Genomic DNA, 23674 nt, shown 5'->3' with positions numbered 1-23674 from the left:
CCTCTTGTTATGTAGGCCAGCATGCTATTAGCCTTCTTTACTACCTGCTGTACCTGCATGCTTGCCTTCATTGACTGGTGTACAAGAACACCCAGATCTCTTTGTACTGCCCCTTTACATAAATTGATTCCATTGAGGTAGTAGTCTGCCTTCCTGTTCTTTCTACCAAAGTGGATAACCATACATTTATCCACATTAAATTGCATCTGCCATGCATCTGCCCACTCACCTAACTTGTCCAGGTCACCCTGTAATCTCCTAACATCCTCATCACATTTCACCCTGCCACCCAGCTTTGTATCATCAGCAAATTTGCTAATGTTATTGCTGATACCATCTTCTATATCATTCACATATATTGTAAAAAGCTGCGGTCCCAGCACGGATCCCTGCGGTACCCCACTGGTCACTGCCTGCCATTCCGAAACGATACATCAGGTAAAAGGTGCTGAGGTACATAATCTTATTGAATAATGTAAAGAAGTCGGAGGGGGAAAATGGTCTACTCCTGTTATTAACAAAAACAGAAAATGCTGGAAATGCTCAACAGGTCTGGCAGTACCTGCAGAGAGAGAGAAAAATAAATTAATGTTTCAGGTCTTGACCATATTTCATGTTGACTAGAATTATACACTGTTGTTGAGCCAGAATGAGAAGACTGAATGCAGATACAGCTACCAATGTAAAGACCAAAAAAATAGCAGTGCACAAATGACTACGGGCTAAAACTTTGTCAGAATATCCAGATGTCCTCTGACATGGGGAATGTCAGAGGTTTTACGAAGGAATCAAAAACACAGCAAGTCCATTTGCAAAGAAAATGGCTCTACTGTAAACAGGCAGAGAAGTCAACACAGATTGCAATTAAACAATTGGAGAGAATTTCAACTCCTCTGAGTTGTACTCTGTTACTGAGAAAGTTCTAGGTACCTCTGCCTGTTATAGCAGAGCTAGATATTGAATGAATAAAGGAGAAACTCAACAAAACTATTGACTCGTTGGCCAAGGGCAAAGCCCCATCTGATGATTAGATCACCTGAATTCAACAAGCACAGAGAATTGTCACATCTGCATGAACATCTGTGTGTGTGTGTGACGCAAAGATTTTGACTACAAGAGAATCTCAAACAAAGAAAAATGAATGGACTCTTTCATAGTTTTAAAATGTTTGGGTTTAACTTTCTGCATTAGGAAGACAAATGCTATATCTGGGATGTTGCCATACCTCTATCTATCAGTACTGACTTTGGGATGCTGAAGGTTGTTGGTAGCTTTACTTATCTTGGTTCCACAATCAGCAGCAACCATTGATGCTGAAATCAACTCAATATCACAAAATCCATTACTGTTATTTCTAAGCTATATAGATAAGATGCAGAGCTGGGCTAAGTAGTGGCAAATTGAATTTAATGCAGAAAAGTGTGAGATAATTCACGTTGGAAGAGGTAACAGGAATGCAGAGTACTGGGCTAATGATAAAATTCTTGGCAGTGTAGATGAACAGAGAGATGTTGGTGTCCTGGTGCATAAATCCCTGAAAGTTGTCACCCAGGTTGATAGGATTGTTAAGAAGGTATATCAGAAACATCAAATAGCTCACAGCTTAATATTTCAACCAAAAGATGGCACTGGAAGTTTTGGTAGTTTTTTTCCCCGTCACATCTTTTCACTTTATATTTAACATGCCTGTCCCTTTTGGGAAAAAAAAGACATGATTGTTCTAATTAAATAAAGGACCTCTTGAGAATTACACAGAAGAAATAATTACCTTGCACTATCTACCCTAAATAGCTAAGTCACATACTTCCTTCAGTACACAAACAAAATTTTCTAAATAACAATGCATAGGTTCAACCAGTCTTGTAATTAAACTAAACTGTTAATGTATAAATAAAAATAAGCTTTACTAAACAAATATTTTGCACTATAATATAACCTATATCTAAGAAAACAAATCAGTTCTAGCTTTCTCCAAACTTCCCAAAGATATTTACAATACAGTTTTTAACTACAATTTAATCTTTTTCGTAAGTTTATTTTTGATTTTGATTATATTGTGATTTGCTTCTCATTACCTAAGCTGTTTTGCAAATGTCAAAAATAATAATGCAACTTCCCAAACTACTACACTGCTTTTATATAAGGGTTATACTCAAAGGAATTCAAGATAAGTGCACACAAATAATAATTTCTACATTGAAAGATACACTTATATTTGTGTAGCACCTTTCGTGACATCTGATTATCTAAGACAGCAAAAAAAAACTTTTGAAATATGGTCACTATTGCAATGCAGAACATCACAATATGACTCTGGAGAAGTTTCTAAAGACTGGAGGGTGGCAAATGCAACCCCACTACTTAAAAAGGGAGGGAGAGAAAAAATAAATAAAATTCCAAACTGATCAGTTTAACATCACTGGTGAAGAAAATATTAGAGCCTGTTATAAAATGTGATAACAAAACACTTGCAAGTTAAGAAAGAGCAGTAATTCCTATCTCCTCAGAAGGCTAAAGGAAATTCAGCATGTCCACAATGATCTTTTTCCATTTTTATAGACACACTATAGAAAGCATCATACACAGATGCACCACAGCTTGGTATGGCAACTACTCTGTCCAAGAAATACTGAGAGTTGTGAATGTAGCCCAGACAATCGCACAGAACAGCCTTCCATCCATTGACTCCGACTATACTTCCTGCTGTCTCGGCAAAGCATAGAGACAGAGTCATAGAGATGTACAGCATGGAAACAGACCCTTCAGTCCAACCCGTCCATACCGACCAGATATCCCAACCCAATCTAGTCCCACCTGCCAGCACCTAGCCCATATCCCTCTAAACCCTTCCTATTCATATACCCATCCAAATGCCTTTTAAATATTGCAATTGTACCAGCCTCCACCACTTCCTCTGGCAGCTCATTCCATACACATAATACCCACTGTGTGAAAACGTTGCCCCTTAGGTCTCTTTTATATCTTTTCCCTCTCACCCTAAACCTATGTCCTCTAGTTCTGGACTCCCCCAACCCCAGGGAAGAGACTTTGTCTATTTAACCTATCCATGCCCATCATGCTTTTGTAAACCTCTACAAGGTCACCCCTCAACCTTTGACGCTCCAGGGAAAACAGGCCTAAGCCTGTTCAGCCTCTCCCTATAGCTCAAATCCTCCAACACTGATAACACCCTTGTAAATCTTTTCTGAACCCTTTCAAGTTTCACAACATCTTTGCGATAGGAAGGAGACCAGAACTGCACACAATATTCCAACAGTGGCCTAACCAACGTCCTGTACAGCCAGACGTACGCTCTTCCATCTTTTTCCATTGGGCAGAATATACAAAAACTTGAAAACACATACCAACAGATTTCAGAACAGATTCATCCCTGCTGTTATTGGACTTTTGAATGGAACTCTTATATATTAAAGTTGGCCTTCCTCTGCACCTTCTCTGGAGCTGTAACACTTTAATCTCTGTTCTGTTTTATTACCAAGATGTAATTATGTATGGTATGATTTGCCTTGAAAGCATGCAAAACAATTTTTTCATTGTATCCCAGTACCAGTGACGATAATAAATCAAACTAAAATCAAATTTTAGCAGCTTGACAGCCCTTGACCCTAAGGCTGCATTTAACCCAGTGTGGCATCAAAGACCCTAGCAAAATTGGAATTAGTGGGAACTGAGGAAAACTCACTGCTTGTTAGAGTCATACCTAGCAGATAGGAAGGTGGTTGTTGGAAGTCAGCTATCTCAGCTCCAGGACATCTCTGCAGGATTTCCTGAGGGTAGTGTCCCCGGCCCAAACACGTTAGCTAATTCATCAATGACCTTCCCTCCATGATAACGTCAGAAGTGGGGATTTTTGCCGATGACTGTACATCATCCTGCACCATTCACAGTCCTCAGATACTTAAGCAATGTATTTTAAATGCAATGAGACCTGGACAATATCCAGACTTCGGCTGAGAGGTGGCAAATAACACCGCACAAATCCAGGCAATGACCATCTCCAATAAGAGACGATTTAACTGCCAACTCTTGATTTTCAATAGGGCTACAATCATTGAATGACCCATTACCAACATTCTGGCAGGATTGCCATTGACCATTTACAATATTTAAGGGAAATAGTAAAAAGTTTGAGTATTGCAAAGAAAATAACATTTTGTTGAAACTTTTCATCTTGCACTCATAACATTTTGCAAGAATTCAAACTTATGGTGAAATCTCACATTTATACTGTATGAGTGAAGAATGCTGATTTGTTGGCAAGTGGACTCTGATTGATAAAGGTGCTGCTGTGGAAAATATACCCATTAATGTTGAGTGATAGTTAACAGACAGCTTTGTTTATATTCTACACTGGGCAGGTTGATTTTGATTAATCAGAGCATTAGTTGGCTAGTCTTTGAAAGAGAGGAGCAGGATGAAGGAAATAAAAGCAAAAGTCTAGAATAGAATAAAAGGATGAAAGAAATTAAGTGAAAACGTTATCATGGAACAAGAGACAAAGGCAGTGGTAATGGCTGTTGCAAAGTATTTAGAACTGGATCCTAATTTTCCTCCAGACTCCAATTTTCAGTGTTATGGACTAGATCAAACCCTCTCAAAATAAATCAAGGAGATAGCCTAGACCCCAACTTTTATCTTACTTAAAGGCGATTCGATTGGTCAAATTACTAAGCTTTAAGCAAAACACATCATTCTTACTCGTTAAAGTGCAAACAAAAAAAAATTGGCACAACTTTATCTGTATCAAAATACTTAAAATAATGTGTTTTAACTACTACTCAAACTGTTCCAATATTGCAGATAAGTTTTCGGTACAACTTATAAAATTAACGATCGGGTCTCAGGTAGTGTTATAGAACAGAGGGACCCAAGGGTTCAGATTCACAATACTTTTAAGTTTGTGTCATATACAGACAGGGTGGTTAAAAAGACATTTAGCACACTTGCCTTCATTGCTCAGTCCAGAGTATAGAAGTTTGGAATTCTTGTTGAGGTTGAATGGGCCTTTTCTGGAATACTATGCCCAGTTCTGGTTGCCAAGTTATAGGAAGGATATTATTAAGCTGGAGAGGGTTCTGAAGAGATTTACCAGAATGTTGCTGAGTATGGAAGGTTTGAGTTATATAGAAAAGGTGGATAGGCTGGGACTTTCTTCACTAGAGTGTAGCAGGTTGAGAGGTGACCTTATAGAGGTTTACAAAACCATGAGGGGGATACTTAGGGTTAATGGTAGGTGTCTTTTCCCTTAGATGGGGAATTTAAAGACTGGGGGCATATTTTTAAAGTGAGAGGAGAGTGCTTTAAAATAGGACAAGGGAGAAATATTTTACACAGAGGGTGTTTCACGTGTGGAATGAACTTCTGGAGGAAGTGGTGGATGTAGGCATAGTTACAATGGTTAAAAGACATTTAGATAAGTACATTAATAGGAAAGGTTTGGAGGGATATGGTCCAAGAGCAGGCAGGTAGAACTAGTTTAGTTTGGGATTATGTTTGGCATGGACAGGTTGCAGTACAAAGGGTCTGTTGCTGTGCTGTATGACGGCAGCTCACATTAAATGGCACTCCCAATCTTTGTCATTAGGGTCATAGGGATATACAGCATGGAAACAGACCCTTCGGTCCAATTCGTCCATGCCGACCAAATATCCTAACCCAATCTAGTCCCACCTGCCAACACCCGGCCCATATCCCTCCAAACCCTTTCTATTCATATACCCATCCAAATGCCTTTTAAATATTGCAATTGTACAGCCTCCACCACTTCCCTCTGGCAGCTCATTCCATACACATACGACCCTGTGTGTGAAAAAGTTGCCCCTTAGGTCTCTTTTATATCCTTTCCCCCCCACCCTAAACCTATGCCCTCTAGTTCTGGATTTCCCGATCCCAGGGAAATGACTTTATCTATTTGTCCTGTCCATGCCCCTTATGATTTTGTAAACCTCTATAAAGGTCACCCCTCAATCTCCGATGCTCCTGGGAAAACAGCCCCAGCCTGTTCAGCGTCTCTCTATAGCTCAAATCCTCCAACCCTGGCAACATCCTTGTAAATCTTTTCTGAACCCTTTCAAGTTTCACAACAACTTTCCGAAAGGAAGGAGACCAGAATTGCACACAATATTCCAACAATGGCCTAACCAATGTCCTGTACAGCTGCAACATGACATCCCAACTCCTGTACTCAATACTCTGACCAATAAAAGAAAGCATACCAAACGCCTTCTTCACTATCCTATCTACCTGCGACTCCACTTTCAAGGAGCTATGTCATCAGGTAGTTTGTTTACAAATGGTACTCAGGCCTCTCTATATTTACTGTTTCATATATCATGCCTTCTTCAGAGCAATCCTTTACAAAAGCAGCTGATACTGCAACATTTCATACTTGCACAAAAACTGTCAAACATCACATGTGGATGGACTTTTTCGGACAAAAGATAGCAACATTTCTAATAAATTGGAAAGCAGAAAGAAAAAAGTCATCATTTGGGTGCAAAATATTGTAGGAATAGAAATCGTTTTCATTCTTGTCCTTTGACTTCCATTATGGCTGGTGTACTTGGTTTTCCTTCACCCAAAAAGTGATTGCTTTATTGAAGATTGGAAGCTCAAACCATCTCAAATTCTATCACAGTAATGTTTCCCAAGCTCCTTTGGCTTCTTGAAAGCTTCTAATGTAATCATTTTAACTTTGTTCACAAACAGTCTCCCATCCAACAAGAATGTGCAGTGACTTCTAGAGTTGTGCATGGAAACAAATCTTCAGCTAAATAAGCTTGCAAGTTATAAGTCTGCCATGCATGGACCTTGGAGACCCACAGTCAGAAAGAAAATTAGGAGGAATGCTAGCCATATTCCTTAATTTTATTGAGAGGATATCTCTGGGATATGAATGAGTTCCATTTTTAAGTCTGTTCCTAAGTCGAATTTGTATGCACATTGGAACAGTTACATACGGTTCACATCTAGCGTCAATTAGTCAAATGTCAGCCTTGGTATATATTTTACCTAAAACATCTTAAACATAATAATACAGTAACAATGATAATAAAATGTAACTACAGGACTGTATTTATAAGAGAGAGAGAGAGAGAGAGAGAGAGAGAGAGAGAGAGAGAGAGAGAGAGAAAGAAAGAAAGAGTGAGTGTGTGTGGTTATAACAAAAAAATTAAAGAAACATTTCTTAAACTGTTTAGATAGAAACGAAAAGATAATGATTAAAGGTTAACACTTAATCTCGTCCCAATCAATGTCTTGCACACCAGAAGGGGCCTTAATTAATAATTAAGATGACTTTATTAATTGGATAATGAACCTGGTGCTAGAGAGTCAAGGATTGATATTCCTGCTGGAGAGTCAGGGTCTGATTCTGCTGCTGGAGAGTGGAAGCTTACTTCTAAAGTCAATTTCTTAAAGTAAACATCAAGAGTAGCTTGAACAGAGCTTTTCTTTTTCTCATTATAAATGACCTTGTAGCAGCTGAGGCAGTTGCTAACTGAGCTTCCACAGTTGATTCCACGGTGATTGAGCTTCCACAGTTCTCTGGGGTAGAAAATTCCAAAGATTCACTATCCTTTGAGAGAAGAAATTTTTCTTCCATTTCATAATAAGAGATAAACAATGTGAGATAGAATATGTTCCTTGGTTCTTGACTCACCAGCCAGGAGAAACATTCCAACTACATCCACCACTGCCATACTCTGCAAGAATTTTGTACATTTCAGTGAGGTCACATTTCATTCTTTGAAACAGAGGAGAATAGTTTTGTCAATCTCTCCTGAAGTAATTCCACCATTCTGGATATTAACCTGGTGCATCTCCATTATTGCATTCCTCCATGGCAAGTACATCTTTCCTTAGATAAGGAGATCAAAGCTGTATACAATACTTTAGGGGAAATCTCAGCAAAGCCCAATGGAATTGCAGTAAAACATCTTCACTCCTGTACTGTGCTCAAATTCTGCAATTAAAACCAACGTACAGTTTTCCCTACTAATTGCTTGCTATACCTGTATAGTCACTTTCAGTGACTCATGATCAAGGACATTCAGGTCCATTTTGACATCAACAGTTCACATGCTCTCACCATTTAAGAAATACTATATAGTTCTGTTTACTTCTTACCAAAGTGTATATTTTAAGAGTAAATTATATTACATTTACCATGCTCTTGTCCACGTTCTGGCCTGTTCAAGTCCCCATGACACCCCTTTCCATCCTCCTCACAACTGACATTCTTATCGAGTTTTGTATTATCAACAAAGGCCCTTCAGCCATCATATCTGGACTCGTCAAGAACAACTGTCTATATTATTTCCAATTTCCAGCACTTGGCCTACAGCCTTGGCATTGCAAGTGCACATCTAAATAGCTCTTAAATGTTATAAGGATGTCTGTCTCTAACACCTTATAGGTAGTAACTCTGAAGATGGACAAGGGAGATCCAGTAGATGTAGTTTACCTGGACTTTCAGAAAGCTTTTGATAAAGTCCCACCCCCCCCTCCATTTCGGAATGCCGGGCACTGACCAGTGGGGTACCGCACGGATCAGTACTGGGACCGCAGCTTTTTACAATCTATCTTCAGGATATACAAGATGGTATTAGCAATAACATTCGCAAATTTACTAAGCTGGGTGGCAGGGTGAAATGTGATGAGGATGTTAGGAGATTACAGGGTGACCTGTAGAAGGGCCTGTGCCCGAAACGTCGAATCTCCTGTTCCCTGGATGCTGCCTGACCTGCTGTGCTGTTCCAGCAATAAAGTTTCAACTTTGATCTCCAGCATCTGCAGACCTCACTTTCTCCTACAGGGTGACCTGAACAAGTTAGGTGAGTGGTCAGATGCACGACAGATGCAGTTTAATGTGGATAAATGTATGGTTATCCACTTTGGTGGCAAGAACAGGAAGGCAGATTACTACCTAAATGGAATCAGTTTAGGTAAAGGGGCAGTACAGAGAGATATTGGTGTTCTTGTACACCAGTCAATGAAGGTAAGCATGCAGGTACAGCAGGTAGTGAAGAAGGCTAATAGCATGCTGGCCTTCATAACAAGAGGGATTGAGTAGAGAAGCAAAGAGGTTCTTCTGCAGCTGTACAGGGCCCTGGTGAGACCACACCAAATTTGAGGAAAGACATTCTGGCTGTTGAGGGAGGGCAGCATGAGGTCAATTCCTGGAATGGTGGGATTACCTTACACTGAAAGACTGGAGCGACTGGGCTTGTATACCCTTGAGTTTAGAAGAACTGAGAGGGGATCTGATTGAGACATAAGATTATTAAAGGATTGGACACTCTGGAGGCAGGAAACATGTTTCCGCTCTTGGGTGAGTGCCGAACCAGAGGACACAGCTTAAAAATACGGGGTAGACCATTTAGGACAGAGATGAGGAGAAACTTCTTCACCCAGAGAGTGCTGGCTGTGTGGAATGCTCTGCCCCAGTGGAGGCCCAGTCTCTGGATTCAGTTAAGAAAGAGTTGGATAGAGCTCTCAAGGATTGTGGAATCAAGGGTTATGGAGATAAGGCAGGAACAGGATACTGATTAAGGATGATCAGCCATGATCATATTGAATGGGGGTGCAGGCTCGAAGGGCAGAATGGCCTACTCCTGCACCTATTGTCTATTGTGAGCTCCAGATTCTGTCTGAGTGAAAAGTTTTCCTCACATCCTCTTTAAACCTTCTGGCCTTTTCCTTAAGCCTATGCCTCCTGATTATTGATCACTCTTCTGCCAATCAAGGGAAAATGTTTCTTCCTTTCTATCCTGTCTATGCCCCTTATAGTTTTACACACTTCAATCATGCACCCTTTCAGTCTCCTCTGCTCTAAGGAAAACAACTCTTGACTGTCCAATCTCTTCTCATAAGTAAAACTCTCCAGCTCAGCAAATCCTGATAAATCTCTTTGCACCCTCTCCAGTGCAGTCACACCTAACCTAGAATGTGGATTCCAAAATTGGACATAATAGTCTAGCTATGGCCTCCCCAACATTTTATTACAATTCCAGCATGACCTCCTTGCTCTTAAATTCTATGCCTCAGCTAATATAGGCGAGTATCCCATATGTCTTCTTAACGACTTTAGTCATCTGTCCCGATACCCTAAGCGTCAGGTGTAGATTAGATTAGATTAGATTAGATTAGATTAGATTAGATACAGTGTGAAAACAGGCCCTTCGGCCCAACAAGTCCACACCGCCCCGCCGAAGCACAACCCACCCATACCCCTACATGTACCCCTTACCTAACACTACGGGCAATTTAGCATGGCCAATTCACCTGACCTGCACATCTTTGGACTGTGGGAGGAAACCAGAGCACCCGGAGGAAACCCAAGCAGACACGGGGAGAACGTGCAAACTCCACACAGTCAGTCGCCTGAGGCAGGAATTGAACCCGGGTCTCTGCCGTGTACACGCACATCAAGTTCCCTCTGATCCTCAATGATTTCCAGGGACTGAACACTCATCATATATTCTCTTATTGAGTTTGTCCAAGTGTGTGACCAATAGGTTTGCTTAATTTTCAGCATTTCTTCTGATACAACCTTGTAGAGAACTGATTGCCAAACCATTCTTCTTTATATTAGACTCTGGTGTAGACTCTCAATTAAGTTAACTTCATTGGATTACATTGTGTTAAAAAGGAGCTGAAGAGACCAGAGTGGCACATTGCAGAGAAAACACACCATTCAATTAACATACACTTTGCAGACACTTATACAAATCCAGACATCTACAAGAACAGATACTTTTAAGAAAAATCAAAGAAATAATGTATTCCAAAAAACTTTTGCATATTCAGGTACCATTTGAGAGTGCATTCTGAGTAATTTACATATACTGTTCATACGTTTACCAAATACAGGTACATTGCAAGAGAAAAAAAAGACAAAAAAACATGAAACAAAGCCACCACAATCCATCAGTAGTATTCCGGTTTGTATCTGAAACTATCTATTGACAATTTATTGGTAGTAGCCTACCTGTAATGCACTGAAGCTGCCCATCCTCTCTTCTTATGGTAAATGTCTCACCTGGGTTGACTTGAACCAAAATAACCTGTGATTATATACATTAAAAATATTATTTTGGATACAATTTGCAGTCAAGTAAAATGCTTTTACCTTAATTTCCATGTAATTAGAGTTTCAAAGAAAGAAAAACAGCTTGCATATGTTTAGCTCCTTAATATAGCAAATGTCCCAAAAATGTTGACATTTAGTTTGGTTCTGCACTATATTATGAACTTTACAATTAATATAAACCACATTTTCTGTTTTCTTTTAATCTCAAATATTTAGGTAATCCAAGAAGTTTTAAGCTTTAAATACCATTCTGTTTCCTGTCCACTCTGTAGCAAATCCCCATCTACTCCTTGAAGACTTCTCACCATTCAACTGCTATTTGCCTATCCAATTCTCAATTCCAATCCACCTCGAACAGATTTTAACTCACTGAATTCAAACCAGTTAAGGATCAATGCACATGACTTTACTACTGCTCTTTTCCATAACTACTTGAACTTGATATTACCAACTGTTCCACTTGTACCCACTACATTCCCCAGCATTGGATCCAGCACATTCTCTCTCAGTGGGTTTGAAAAACATTTAAAGAAACTTCTCTTGTACACATTTTAAGAATTTCTCTCCTTCTTTGGCATTTAAACAACCGCTAATCAAGTCTAAATTGATATAACTGAAGGCCCTCATTTTGATTATCTCTATCTCCTCCAAGATTTAACAGATTATAGAGTACAACAGCAGCAAATAACCTCCTCCATTGTTCTTTAATACTAACTTTATAAATTCCATCTTTAGTCCCTCAACCAACTATGCCATCCCTCCTCAGTAGTATATTTAATCAGCTTTTTCCTTTCCAACTTTTAACTGAACACCTCATAACATTGTATTCTTAGTATTGTCTCTCTATGCCATTTCTCTGTTATATCATAGTTCCATATAGTGATATGCATGTGCAGTTCACCAACATTATTTAGCACAAAGCACAACATTTCACAAGCAAGGTGGGATGGGAAGCGACTGATTTAAGAAATGAGACACTGCACAATAGAAGGATTTCGAGATAATAAAAGCAAAATATTGCAAATCTTGAAAATCTGAAATAAAAAGAAAGTGTTGGAAATCACCTGTACTGGCTGCAGCTGCACAGACAGAAAGAGTTAGATGTCCCCCAGTTGAATATGTCTCTTCTTCAGACTAATACTAAGGATTCAAGGGTTAAATTATGGATGATAGTTTACATAAATTTTGCTGTATTTGCAAGTTTAGATAATCAAGCAGTTACCGAATCACCATCTAAATTGATTGCAGGATACAAATCAACTATTTTCTCTAATCTTCAGTGGGAAAATTAAGAATAATGGATTGCAAACATAAATTAAAGCAAGTCATTTTCACAAGGAGGTATTGAAAATATCTTTCCTCCTTCCCCACCACTTCCATCCCTCTAAAACTAACTTAACTGAGATTTTGATGAATTGAGGAATATAGAGTAAAAACAAACTAAAGTTAAAAAAAACACTATGATTTAACTGAATAATGGAACAGGCCCAAGGGGAAGAATGGCTTCCTTCCAATACTTGCATTGTCTCATATTTGTGCCTTTAATCTTGAAGCACATGCTATTCCATGCTAAATTAAGATAGCAATAAATGTATTGCAAGCTCTGCTTAGAAGCAGAAACAAAATATATTTGACATTTAATTATCCCGACCCAGACTAAGATTCTATTTTCACCTCAGCCATAATAATGATAAGTCATGTGGAAAATACAGATGGTATCTCGTCATTTGTCATCAAGCATTTAAAGTAAAAGCTCGACCCGGTTCCATTGTAAAATAAGCCCATCAGGATCAGGCCTCCAAATATGTCTGGTCTCATAAAAATTGATTAAACAAGCACAGAAGAACTAAAGATGACAATAGCTCAGTAAAACGTTTCGGTTCGAATTCAGGATTTGAGTACAGAGCTCATGGTTGGAACTCCAGTGCAGTACTGAGGAACTGCTGCACAATCAGAGACAATTCATGAGCTGAATACATTTTGTTACATAAATCAATGTTAAGTAATGATGGATATGTATCACCAGTAGAAATAAAAGAAAGATAATAAATAGCTTCTAAAAGTTAATAGAGGAATAGAAGATGAAAAGCCACTGACATAGGAGTCAGAGTGTAATATATCCAAATTGACTGATGATACAAAAATTGATGGTGAAGTATGTTAAATGATGACACAAAGAAATAAAAAAGGCTTATGGACAAGTTGAGTGAACAGGCAAAATCAAGACAGATCACTACTTAAATTAGGAGAGACTCTTAAAAGAAATGCAGCACAGAAGGATTGGGGTGCTGCGCGTGAAACATAGAACATTAGCATGCAGCTGCAGCAAGTAATTAAGGCAAATGGAAATTTAAAAATAGGGAAGTCTTGTTACAACTTTACAGTATATGGGTAAGTTCACACATGGAATAATGTGTACAATTTTAGTGTATGTATTTAAGAAAAGATGCAATGACATTGGAGGCACTTCAAAGGAAATTCACTAGGATGATTTCTGAGATGAAGGGGTGACTTATCAAGAATGTCTTAAATAAGTTAGGCTTTAATCATTAGAGTTTAGAGAACTGAAAGGTGATCATATTTAAAGATCAAGATTCTGAAGACTTTCAGGATACATGTTGAGAAGATGTTTTCATTAGCAGGGGAATCTCAAACTCGGGAACATAGGTTACGTGAATACTCATTTAAAACTGAGATGCGAAGAAATTTCTTCTTCTAGGGGACTGAACATCTAGAATTCTCTACTCTAGAGACTTGATCAGGCTCGATGGCTAAAAGTGATTGAAAGACGAGGTGGATAGAGCTTTGAAATATTGGGGAATTGACGACTATGATGACTTGACTTGAAAGAGGAGCTGAGGCCTTAGGCAGATCATCTTGTTAAATGGTGGGGCAGGCTTAATGGCAGTTTAACCTGACCCTATTTCCTTTTGTTCTTACATTCTAACATACTAATCTCCCTGCTCTGACCAGAGAAGCCTGGGTTCAAGTGCCACCTGTGCCAGAGTTGCGTAATAACATACGTGAAGAGGTTGATTAGAGAAAAATAGATCAAAAGATATATTAAATGCAATTTTAGATCAATCATGATGGCATTTGAACTCATGACATATAAGATTTAAGTCTGCTAGCATAACCATACACAACTATACGAGAGACACTATTGTTAGGTTTTATATTGTACCTTGCATTTCAGTGAATTTACAGATTTGAATTGTTAGCATCATTTAACACACTCAAGATAGAAAGAGCTGAGACCTGCCTTTTGAATTGACAGAAAATCTGAAAAAGGCAAATGTTATTATTTCCACTTTGAGTGCTTTCTTTACTTATAATGGCTATGAATAGTAAAGAAGGCAGTTTAATAACTTCTTCACATTAGCAAATATAACCAAGTACAGGTATACTATCTCATTGGAGAGAAGTTAGCTCTTGTAAGCTGGAAGACAAAGGTCAGAGAGGCAAATAAGTCTTTTATCCATTGTAGGATGGTGGTAGGGTGGCATTTAATCCTGTAGGAGGGGTTGCACCTCAAATCTGTGCCATACCCACTCCACCACTAATTAATGCCCACTTTAGGACGTCAACCTCTGCTACTGATATTCATTGTGACCAATATTGCTTGCAAGCTCTCTGGATGGACTCCCCATTGAAAGCCATTCAGTGCCTGATTAGAAGAACGAGCATCAGGAAGAGAATAGCTCTCTTTGCTTATACCTTCTCCATTTCCCCCCTCCCGCCTCCCAACCCCAACTATCATTTGTCTACAGTCCTCTATAATTAAAGGCTTGTGCTCAGAAAAGGCTGGAAGCCTTTAGTTTTATTTCTGTTCAGAGATTTCATAAATATTATATTCAATCAAATAAAATGGGGAGTTATTGAGTATTTCTAAACATAGTGAGGAGGATTCAACACTGGCATCTACCAACAATAAGAAATGTTTCCCAGGCATGTCTCATCCACAAAAACCAGGACATTCCAATTTGGTCAATCACTGCCCATTATTCTACTTTTGATCATTAAAGTTTTGGAAAAAAATATCAAATTACATCTAATCTGCAATAACCTGCTCACTGGTTTCAGTTTGAGTTCTGTCAGGACTACTTGGCTACTGGTCTTATTACAGCCTTGGTGCAGACATGGACAAAAGAGCTGAACTCAAAGTGAAATGTCAGTGACTGCCTAGGAAAACAGGGCAACGTTTAGAGTTATAGAGATGCTCAGCACGGAAACAGATCTTTCGGTCCAACTCATCCATGTCGACCAGTTATCCTAACCTAATCTAGTCCCATTTGCCAGCACTTGGCCCATATCACGCTAAACCCTTCCGATTCATATACCCATCCAGATGCCTTTTAAATTGTACCAGCCTCCACCACTTTCTCAATCCATAGATGCACCACCCTCTGTGAAATGTTGCCCCTTAGGTCCTTTTTATATCTTGCCCCCCTCACCCTAAACCTATGCCCTCTAGTTCTGGACTCTCCCACTGCAAGGAAACATCCATGTCTATTTATCCTATCCATGCTCATGATTTTATCAACCTCTATAAAGTCCCCCTCAGTCTCCGATGCTCCAGAGAAAATAGCCCCAGCCTATTCAACCTCTCCCGATAGCTCAAATTCTTCAACATCCTTGTAAATCTTTTCTGAACACTTTCAAGTTTCACAACATTCTTCTGACAGGAAGGAGACCAGAATTGCACACAAAATTCCAAAAGTAGCCTAACAAATAGCCACAACATGATCTCCTAACCGCTATACTCAATGCTCTGACTAATAAAGGAAATGCCTTCTTCACTATCCTATCTACCTGTGACTTTACTTTCAAGGAGCTATGAACCTGTACTCTGAGGTCTCTTTGTTCAGCAACACTCCCCAGAACCTTACCATTAAGTGTATACGTCCTGCTAAGATTTGCTTTCCCAAAATGCAGCATTTCGCATTTATCTAAAATTATCCTCCATAGAGTCAGAGATGTACAGCATGGAAACAGACCTGTCCATGCCGACCAGATAGTCCCACCTGCCAGCACTCGGCCCATATCCCTCCAAACCCTTCATATTCGTATACCCATCCAAATGCCTCTTAAATGTTGCAATTGTACTAGCTTGCACCAGTTCTTCTGGCAGCTCATTCCATACACGTGCCAGCCTCTGTGTGAAAAAGTTGCCCCGTAGGTATCTTTTCTATCTTTCCGATCTCACCCTCAACCTATGCCATCTAGTTCTGGACTCCCCCACCCCACGGAAAAGACTTTGTCTATTTACCCTATTCATGCCCCTCACAATTTTGTAAACCTCTATAAGGTCACCCCTCAGCCTCTTGACACTCCAGTGAAAACAACCCCAGCCTGTTCAGCCTCTGCCTATAACTCAAATCCTCCAACCCTAGCTACATCCTTGTAAATCTTTTCTGAACCCTTTCAAGTTTCACAACATCTTTCCGATAGGAAGGAGACCAGAATTGGACGCTCGCATTTATCTGAATTAAACTCCATCTGCCACTTCTCTGCCCATTGGTCCATCTGATTAAGATCCTGTTTTAATCGGAGGTAACCCTCTTTGCTGTCCACTACACCTCCAATTTTGGTGTCATTTGAAAACTTACTAACTGAACCTCTTACGCTCGCATCCAAATCATTTATGTAAATGACAAAATGTAGAGGACCCAGCACCGATCCTTGTGGCACTCCACTGGTCACAGTCCTTCAGTCTGAAAAATAACCCTACACCACCACGCTCTATCTTTGAGCCAGTTCGGAATCCAAATGCCTAGTTCTCCCTGTATTCCATGAGATCTATCCTTGCTGATCAGTCTTCCATGAGGAACCTTGTCAAACACCTTACTGACAAGTCCATATAGATCACGTCTATCACTCTGCCCTCATCAATCCCCTTTGTTACTTCTCCAAACAAAACTCAATCTAGTACGTGAGACATGATTTCCCATGCACAAAGCCATGTTGACTATCCCTAATCAGTCCTTGCCTTTCCAAATACACGTAGATCCTGTCCTTCAGGATTCCCTCCAACAACTTGCCCACCACTGATGTCAGGCTCACCGCTCTCTAGTTCCCTGGCTTTTCCTCACCAACCTTCTTAATAGTGGCAGAGTACAGCATTAAGGAGCCTGAGCAAAAGTGGAGGCAATGGGAACTGGGGGAAAAACTCTTCACTGGGTGGATTGATACCCAACTGTTATGAAGTTGAAGGCATGTACTGTTTCTTTATGAGAGAGAGAGAGAACGCTGATCTGAACTGAGCGATTACAAGCACCTTTGTACATCATTAGGTGGCTGTCCCAGAGAGTACTACAAAATTAAAAATATGTAACATGTGGCTGTGAAATAGATACCTGAGTTTTGGTATTGAAATTTGAATTTGAATTTAACCATTTTAAATTATGCCCCAGGATACTAAAACCCAATCGAGTTTGAATTTATTGTTTTGCCAACATCAAACCAATGAGGCGATCCGATGTTGGGGGACATTTTGAAAATTGGTCAGAGAGCAACTACTGTAGAGCCAGAGAGCTATCTACCGATATAACATCTTGTTCTCCAAGAAATTAGAAAACACTCTATCAAAGTTACCTTTCCACTTGAAACTCACAGTAAAAAGGCAGATGACGATCTAGGGAGATCAACAGCCGGAAGAGTGAAGACACAGAAAAAGACAGATACTGTGTGGTTTTGAAATTAAGTTGATGTAATTTTAATAAGCGCCTTATTGGAACAGTATATTGTTATGGAATTGAAACCAGATAGCAAGCAGTTAAGAGAAAGGAGACTTAGATTTGTGAATAGTTTTTGTTTAACATTCAATTTAAGTGCTGGAAAATAAATTGATGTTATTTTCTTTAAATAGTGGAATTTGGGAGTTCTCTGTCACAACAGATGATGAGGCGAGGTGAGCTTTTCTGTGTGTTTAATATAATTAACAGAAAAAGCTCGCTTCTGTGTCATAACACAAACATAAAGGAAGATGTTTGTGTTGTTGGAGGCTAATACTTTCATTCTCAGGACACCACTGCAGGAGATCCCCTTGACAGTGTTTTAGGTTCTACCATCTTCTGTCTTCTCAAAGTCTGTCTACCATTTACAAAGCACCAAGTCAGCAGTGTCATGGAATACAATCTACTTGCCTGAATGAGTGCCGCTCCAACAACACTTAAGGAACTCAACACCATCCAGGACAAAGCAGCTCATTTGATCAGTACCTTATTCACAAACACAAACTTTCATGTGTTCATTCCAGTGCACAGTAGCAACAGTGTGTACTATAAAGATACACAGCAGCAACTTCCTTTTATACTTGGTTGCGGGATGTAGGTGCCACAGACTATGCAAGCATTTAACTCCCCTCATAATTGCCTTGGAGAAGGAAGTGATAAGCTTCCTCCTTGAACTGCTGCAGTCCTTCAGCAGTTCTGCTAAATTCAAGGCTCTTTGGAAAGCATCTTCCGAATCTGCAACCTCAACCACCTAGAAGGAAAAGAACAGGAGATATAAGGCAACAGCACCATCTAAAAGCTTCCCTCCAAAACACACATCAGCAGGCTTGTAACTACATTGCTGTTCCTTCATGGTCGTAAGATCAAAATCCTGAAGCTTCTTTCCCAGCAACACAGTGTGGATTAACACTAGAACTCTGCAGCAATTCAAAAAGGCTGATTGTAAACACTTTCTCAAGGATAAATAGGGACAGGCAACAAATGCAAACCTTTCCGGTGAGGTCACATCTCAAGTTTGAAAAAAGCCCTGATGGCCAAATTGTTGGTGTAGTTCTATCTCAGAATCTGTCCTCTGACCTTCTGTAACAAATACATGTCCAGGTTGATATGACATTTCTCTTTGCATTATTTTACATTAAGTAATTCCAGTTGCTAATACAATTAACATGATAGGTCATTTCATGTTGCTTCAAATCATTGAAAACAGATTGAACATGAAAATTATACTAAAGTACTGAATAGACAAAGAAACATTACTTAAGGACAGAGATTTCAAAATGTAGAGTGAAGTATGATCAAATTTAAAGGACAAAGTTAATATCGCAGGAAAGGAATGCAGAAACTTCATTTACTTAGAAAGGGGGTTGGAGAGATATGGGGGCCAGAGACAGAAGAACTTGCACTGTGGGCTAGATGAATTTGCAACAAATAGAAAAAGGACAAAATGGATTTTTAAATATGGATGAGGATTTTGAATTTACTATTTTAGGATATTAGCAGCCAGTTTGAGCAAGAAACAATCGGCAAAATGGGAACTTAGTGTTGGACTGGAACTTTCTTAGGTGGAGCTTGTGTAGAATGGAACTCAGGAGGACAGTGGGGTGGAAATTGAGTTAAATCTTATCAGGTATCAATGGCATTCAGGCTAGTGAGAATTAGATGTGGAAGAGATAACATTGGAGGTGGAAGAATACTATTTTACTGATTAACAGGATACTGGAATTATCCAATGGTTACCCATGGTATAGAGGCTGTGCATCTTTTTGTTTAACTATATTAAGCAGGTAAAGAGAGAATGAAGTTGAATAAATAAGAATTCAGTTGTCCCTGTACTCAGTTCAAGAAAGTTCTACAGTATCTTGGACTTGTTTTCAACCCAATGATATTAAAATAAATTGGAAAATGCAGATGTGCTGTTGCAAATGTCATTTTATCATTGAGAACAGAGGAAAGAAAAATTGGACAGAATCAATATGGATTTATGAAAGGGTTATGGATTTATAATTTTTTTTTGTTATTTAATAAAAAAGCATAGTAAAGTAGAACAGTGGAAGTGATGTTTTTGGATCTTTTGAAGACTTTGAAAAGGTCGCACACAGAAGGTTCAGAAGCAAAATTACAGTGTGTGGTTAGCGCGGTTTGAGAGTGTGTGCTACTGATGATAATACACTACAATGGATTGAGAATTCATTAACAGACAGAAAACCAATTGTAGGAATAAATGGGTTATGCTCAGATGAGCAGGCTGTTACTAGTGAAGTTACTGCAAAAATCTGGCTACAAATGTTCAAAATCTTATGAATGATTTAAATGTAACTGAGACCAAATGTAACCTTTCCAAATTTCCCAATGACCCAAAACCAGGTGGGCATATAAGGTGTGAGGAGGTTGCAAGGAGGCTTCACTTGAAAACAGGTTAAATGAATGGACAGAAAAGGGCAGAGGGAATATAATGTGAGCAGTTGGGATGTTTTCAACTTTGGTGGGGGAGAAAAGATAAATGATGACAGATTGGGAAGCAATGTCCAAAGAGACCTTGCTCATGACATACTAAAAGCCAGCGTGCAAGTATTAGAATAAATCACAAAGTCAAATGGTATGTTGGCCTTCATTGTGAGGGGATGAGATTACAGAAGGGCATCTTGTTGTAAGAGAGCTTCGGTGAGAGCGTACCTTTACAGTTTTCGTCTCTTTATCTAAGGAAGAATATAATTGTCACAGAGGGAGTGTAAAAGAGGTTAATCAGACTAATTCTGGGAAGAACAAAATTGTCTGAAGCAAAAAATTGAAGAAACTTAAGAATCGTCAAATATTTATTTATTGAGCAATAAAAATTTAAATATATTAAACTAGGCAAAAAGATTGGGAAGATTTATTTAAAGACTTAAGAAAAGGAATAAAATTCACACTATTCCTTTTATTCCAGAAATGTCCTTGCAAATACCAAAATTCCAACAAACACCACTATCTTCATCTATGTTTCTTCTAATTTTTCTTGCCACTGTACCAATCTCGGAGATCCATGCACAGCAGTGACTTCTGGAACCTCAAGTGGATACACAGCTTATGGGGAACACTAATCTCCACACAAGGTTTCTTGCTCAGGCTGAGTTTTGGTGAATGTTTGCAAATTCATTAGATAAAACAAACTACAAATATGCTCACAATTTCTTTAACCTCACAGCAAACTCCCAAGCTCCCTAACTCAGGTTCCAGCAGGCATTCTCTGGTACACCCACTGACTGCTATAATCTTCAGTCTATCTGTGCACTTGGAGTACCGTCACCAGGAAATAGTAAAATTTTCCGAAATCCATTTTTTTTAATGTGCCAAATTTCTAATCCATATTCAAAGATGTGCATGGTGAATTGGCCATGCTAAATTGCCAGTGTTCAGGGATGTATAGGTGAGGTGCATTAGCCAGAGATAAATGTAGAATAATGAGAGGAGAATGAGTCTGGGTGGGTTACTGTTTGGAGAGTCGGTGTGGACTTGTTGGGGCCAAATGGCCTGTTTCCACATTGTCAGGATTCTATTGCTCCATCACAGGGGCTGTAAAATCTCTTTAAAAATGCATGCAAACACAAAGACATTCAGAATCCCTGGCACAAATCCCAAAAATAAGACCGTGCCTTTGCCTTAATAAACACACAATATAAAGGTTATAGATTGTTCCAAAAAACTGCTTTCTGGGAAGAGAATTTTACAACTTAGCAACCCTCAAAGAAAACAAAAACTGTCTCCTACTATTACTTTTGAAGTGCACTACCTTGTTCTACACTCCATGGAGAACAAATCCTCTCAGTATCTTGATGTATAAAATACCATCAGAATTTTATACATTTCAACAAGCAGCGTTGTAAACGGCACTTTAACATCACCCTAAAACTGACCTAGCCCTCTTTTAGCTGTCAAATTATGGGAAGTCAAATATGTAAAATAAAAAAAAGTTCATGACTTGTATAAGAAGAATAGATTGTGAAATATGATCATTAAGATGAGTGATTCTGGTCGTGTGGACTTTGGCAGTGAAATAGTTGCTTGCATATTCTGTTTCTGCAGTTACCTGGAAGGAGTTTGTCTTGTTTGCCTCAATGGTGATTTTAGGAGAAAGTGAGGACTGCAGGTGCTGGAGATTAGAGCTGAAAAATGTGTTGCTGGAAAAGCGCAGCAGGTCAGGCAGCATCAAAGGAGCAGCAGAAGGGCTTATGCCCGAAACGTCGATTCTCCTGCTCCTTTGATGCTGCCTGACCTGCTGCGCTTTTCCAGCAACACATTTTTCAGCTCAATGGTGATTTTGCTGACTTACCTTGTTTGCAGCAGAGAGCTATATTTCCTTTGTTAAACCTGTACATTCAGCAAGTCCAGCAGAAGTTCTCAGCTGTGCCCCTTCACAGCACACTTTAGCACAGTGTAAATCAAAAAACAAGTCGGCATATTGAGACCAAAGGCTGCAGTTGGTTTTTAACCTGCTTTGAGTAGTCCTGGAATATTTTTGCTCAGAACTGTCTTTTCTTTTTCAAACAAATATAGTGTCGGCAATCTGGGACACAATCCAAGAAGATCACAATTCAGTTTTTGAAGTGCTGCAGTCTGAAGTTCCTTGACACTCTACAGGTTATTCATGTTTGATTCCTCAGTGTAATCTATATAGGGATTTTACACAGCCTCAGTGATTTGACCTTTTCAGCTATTTTTGGGCTTGCATGTCATTTTTAAGATCATAATACCATAAGACATAGGAGCAGAATAGAGGACAGCATGGTGGCTCATGGACCTGGGTTCAAGTCCAGCCTCAGGCGACTGTCTGTGCGGAGTTTGCACATTCTCCCTGTGTCGTCCAGGTTTCCTCCTATGATCCAAAGATGTGCAAGTTAGGTGAATTGGCCATGCTAAATTGCCAATAGTGTTCAGGGATGTGTAAGTTAGGTGTGTTAATCAGGGGTAAATGTAGAGTAATAGGATAGGGGAATGGGTCTGGATGGGTTACTCTACGAGGGTCAGTGTGGAATTGTTGGAACAAATGGCCTGTTTCCATACTGTGGGAATTCTATGAATATTTTATATGAGAATTGGGACATTTGGCCCATTAATTCCATTCCACCATTTGATCAAGGCTGATATATCTCTCAACTCCATTCTGGTATTCAAGGCAGAAGATTGGAATAACTAGTTTCAATCATACTATTTTAAGTAAACTTAAAACAACAAAATTTTGCAGCTAAAGAAAATAAATAGATGTGAAGTTTGTATACTTTTGCAAATATCGTAAAAATATTCAGTAAATTGGCTGGCTAGCATTTATGATTATTCAATTTACAACTATAAAATTACAATCAATTATTTCAACAGTCTCTTTAAAGGTATAGATGTTCAAAGAGTAAATCAGATCCACCCAAAATTATTTAATGGGGAGGGGATGGTGGTATTATTGCTGGACTGTTAATCCAGAGAACAAAATAACACTCTGAGGACCCGGGTTCAAATCTTGCCATGCAGATGGTGGAGTCTGAATTCAATAAAATTCTAGAATTTAGAGTCCAATGACGACCAATTCGTCGATTGTCAGAAAAACCCATCTAGTTTACTAATGTCCTTTAGGGAAGGAAACTGCCATCCTTACTTCATCTAACCTACATGTTCATATAAATTAATAGAATCCTTACACTGTGGAAACAGGCCATTTGGTCCAACAAGTCCACACTGACCCTCCAAAGAGTATCCCACCTAGACCCATTCCCCTACCCCATTACTTTTCCATTTCCCATGACAAGTGTACCTAACCCACACATCCCAGAATACTACGGGCAATTTACCTGACCTGCAC

At 39.2% G+C, this 23674-nt stretch overlaps 1 protein-coding gene across 5 annotated transcripts in view; it reads right to left on the bottom strand.

Moving 5' to 3' along the window:
• Positions 1 to 23674, bottom strand: part of fndc3a (fibronectin type III domain containing 3A) — a 190835-nt gene that overhangs the window by 134938 nt on the left and 32223 nt on the right. For all 5 annotated transcript variants that reach the window (XM_043700406.1, XM_043700400.1, XM_043700401.1 and 2 more), the window contains one exon: positions 11012 to 11087. In XM_043700406.1, coding sequence (XP_043556341.1) covers positions 11012 to 11087 — 76 coding nt within the window. The remainder of the gene's footprint in view (positions 1 to 11011; positions 11088 to 23674) is intronic.

The sequence above is a fragment of the Chiloscyllium plagiosum genome, chromosome 12 (genome assembly GCF_004010195.1).
Source record: "Chiloscyllium plagiosum isolate BGI_BamShark_2017 chromosome 12, ASM401019v2, whole genome shotgun sequence".
In the NCBI taxonomy this organism is placed as follows: domain Eukaryota; kingdom Metazoa; phylum Chordata; class Chondrichthyes; order Orectolobiformes; family Hemiscylliidae; genus Chiloscyllium; species Chiloscyllium plagiosum.
This window is presented reverse-complemented; position numbering and strand designations above follow the sequence as displayed.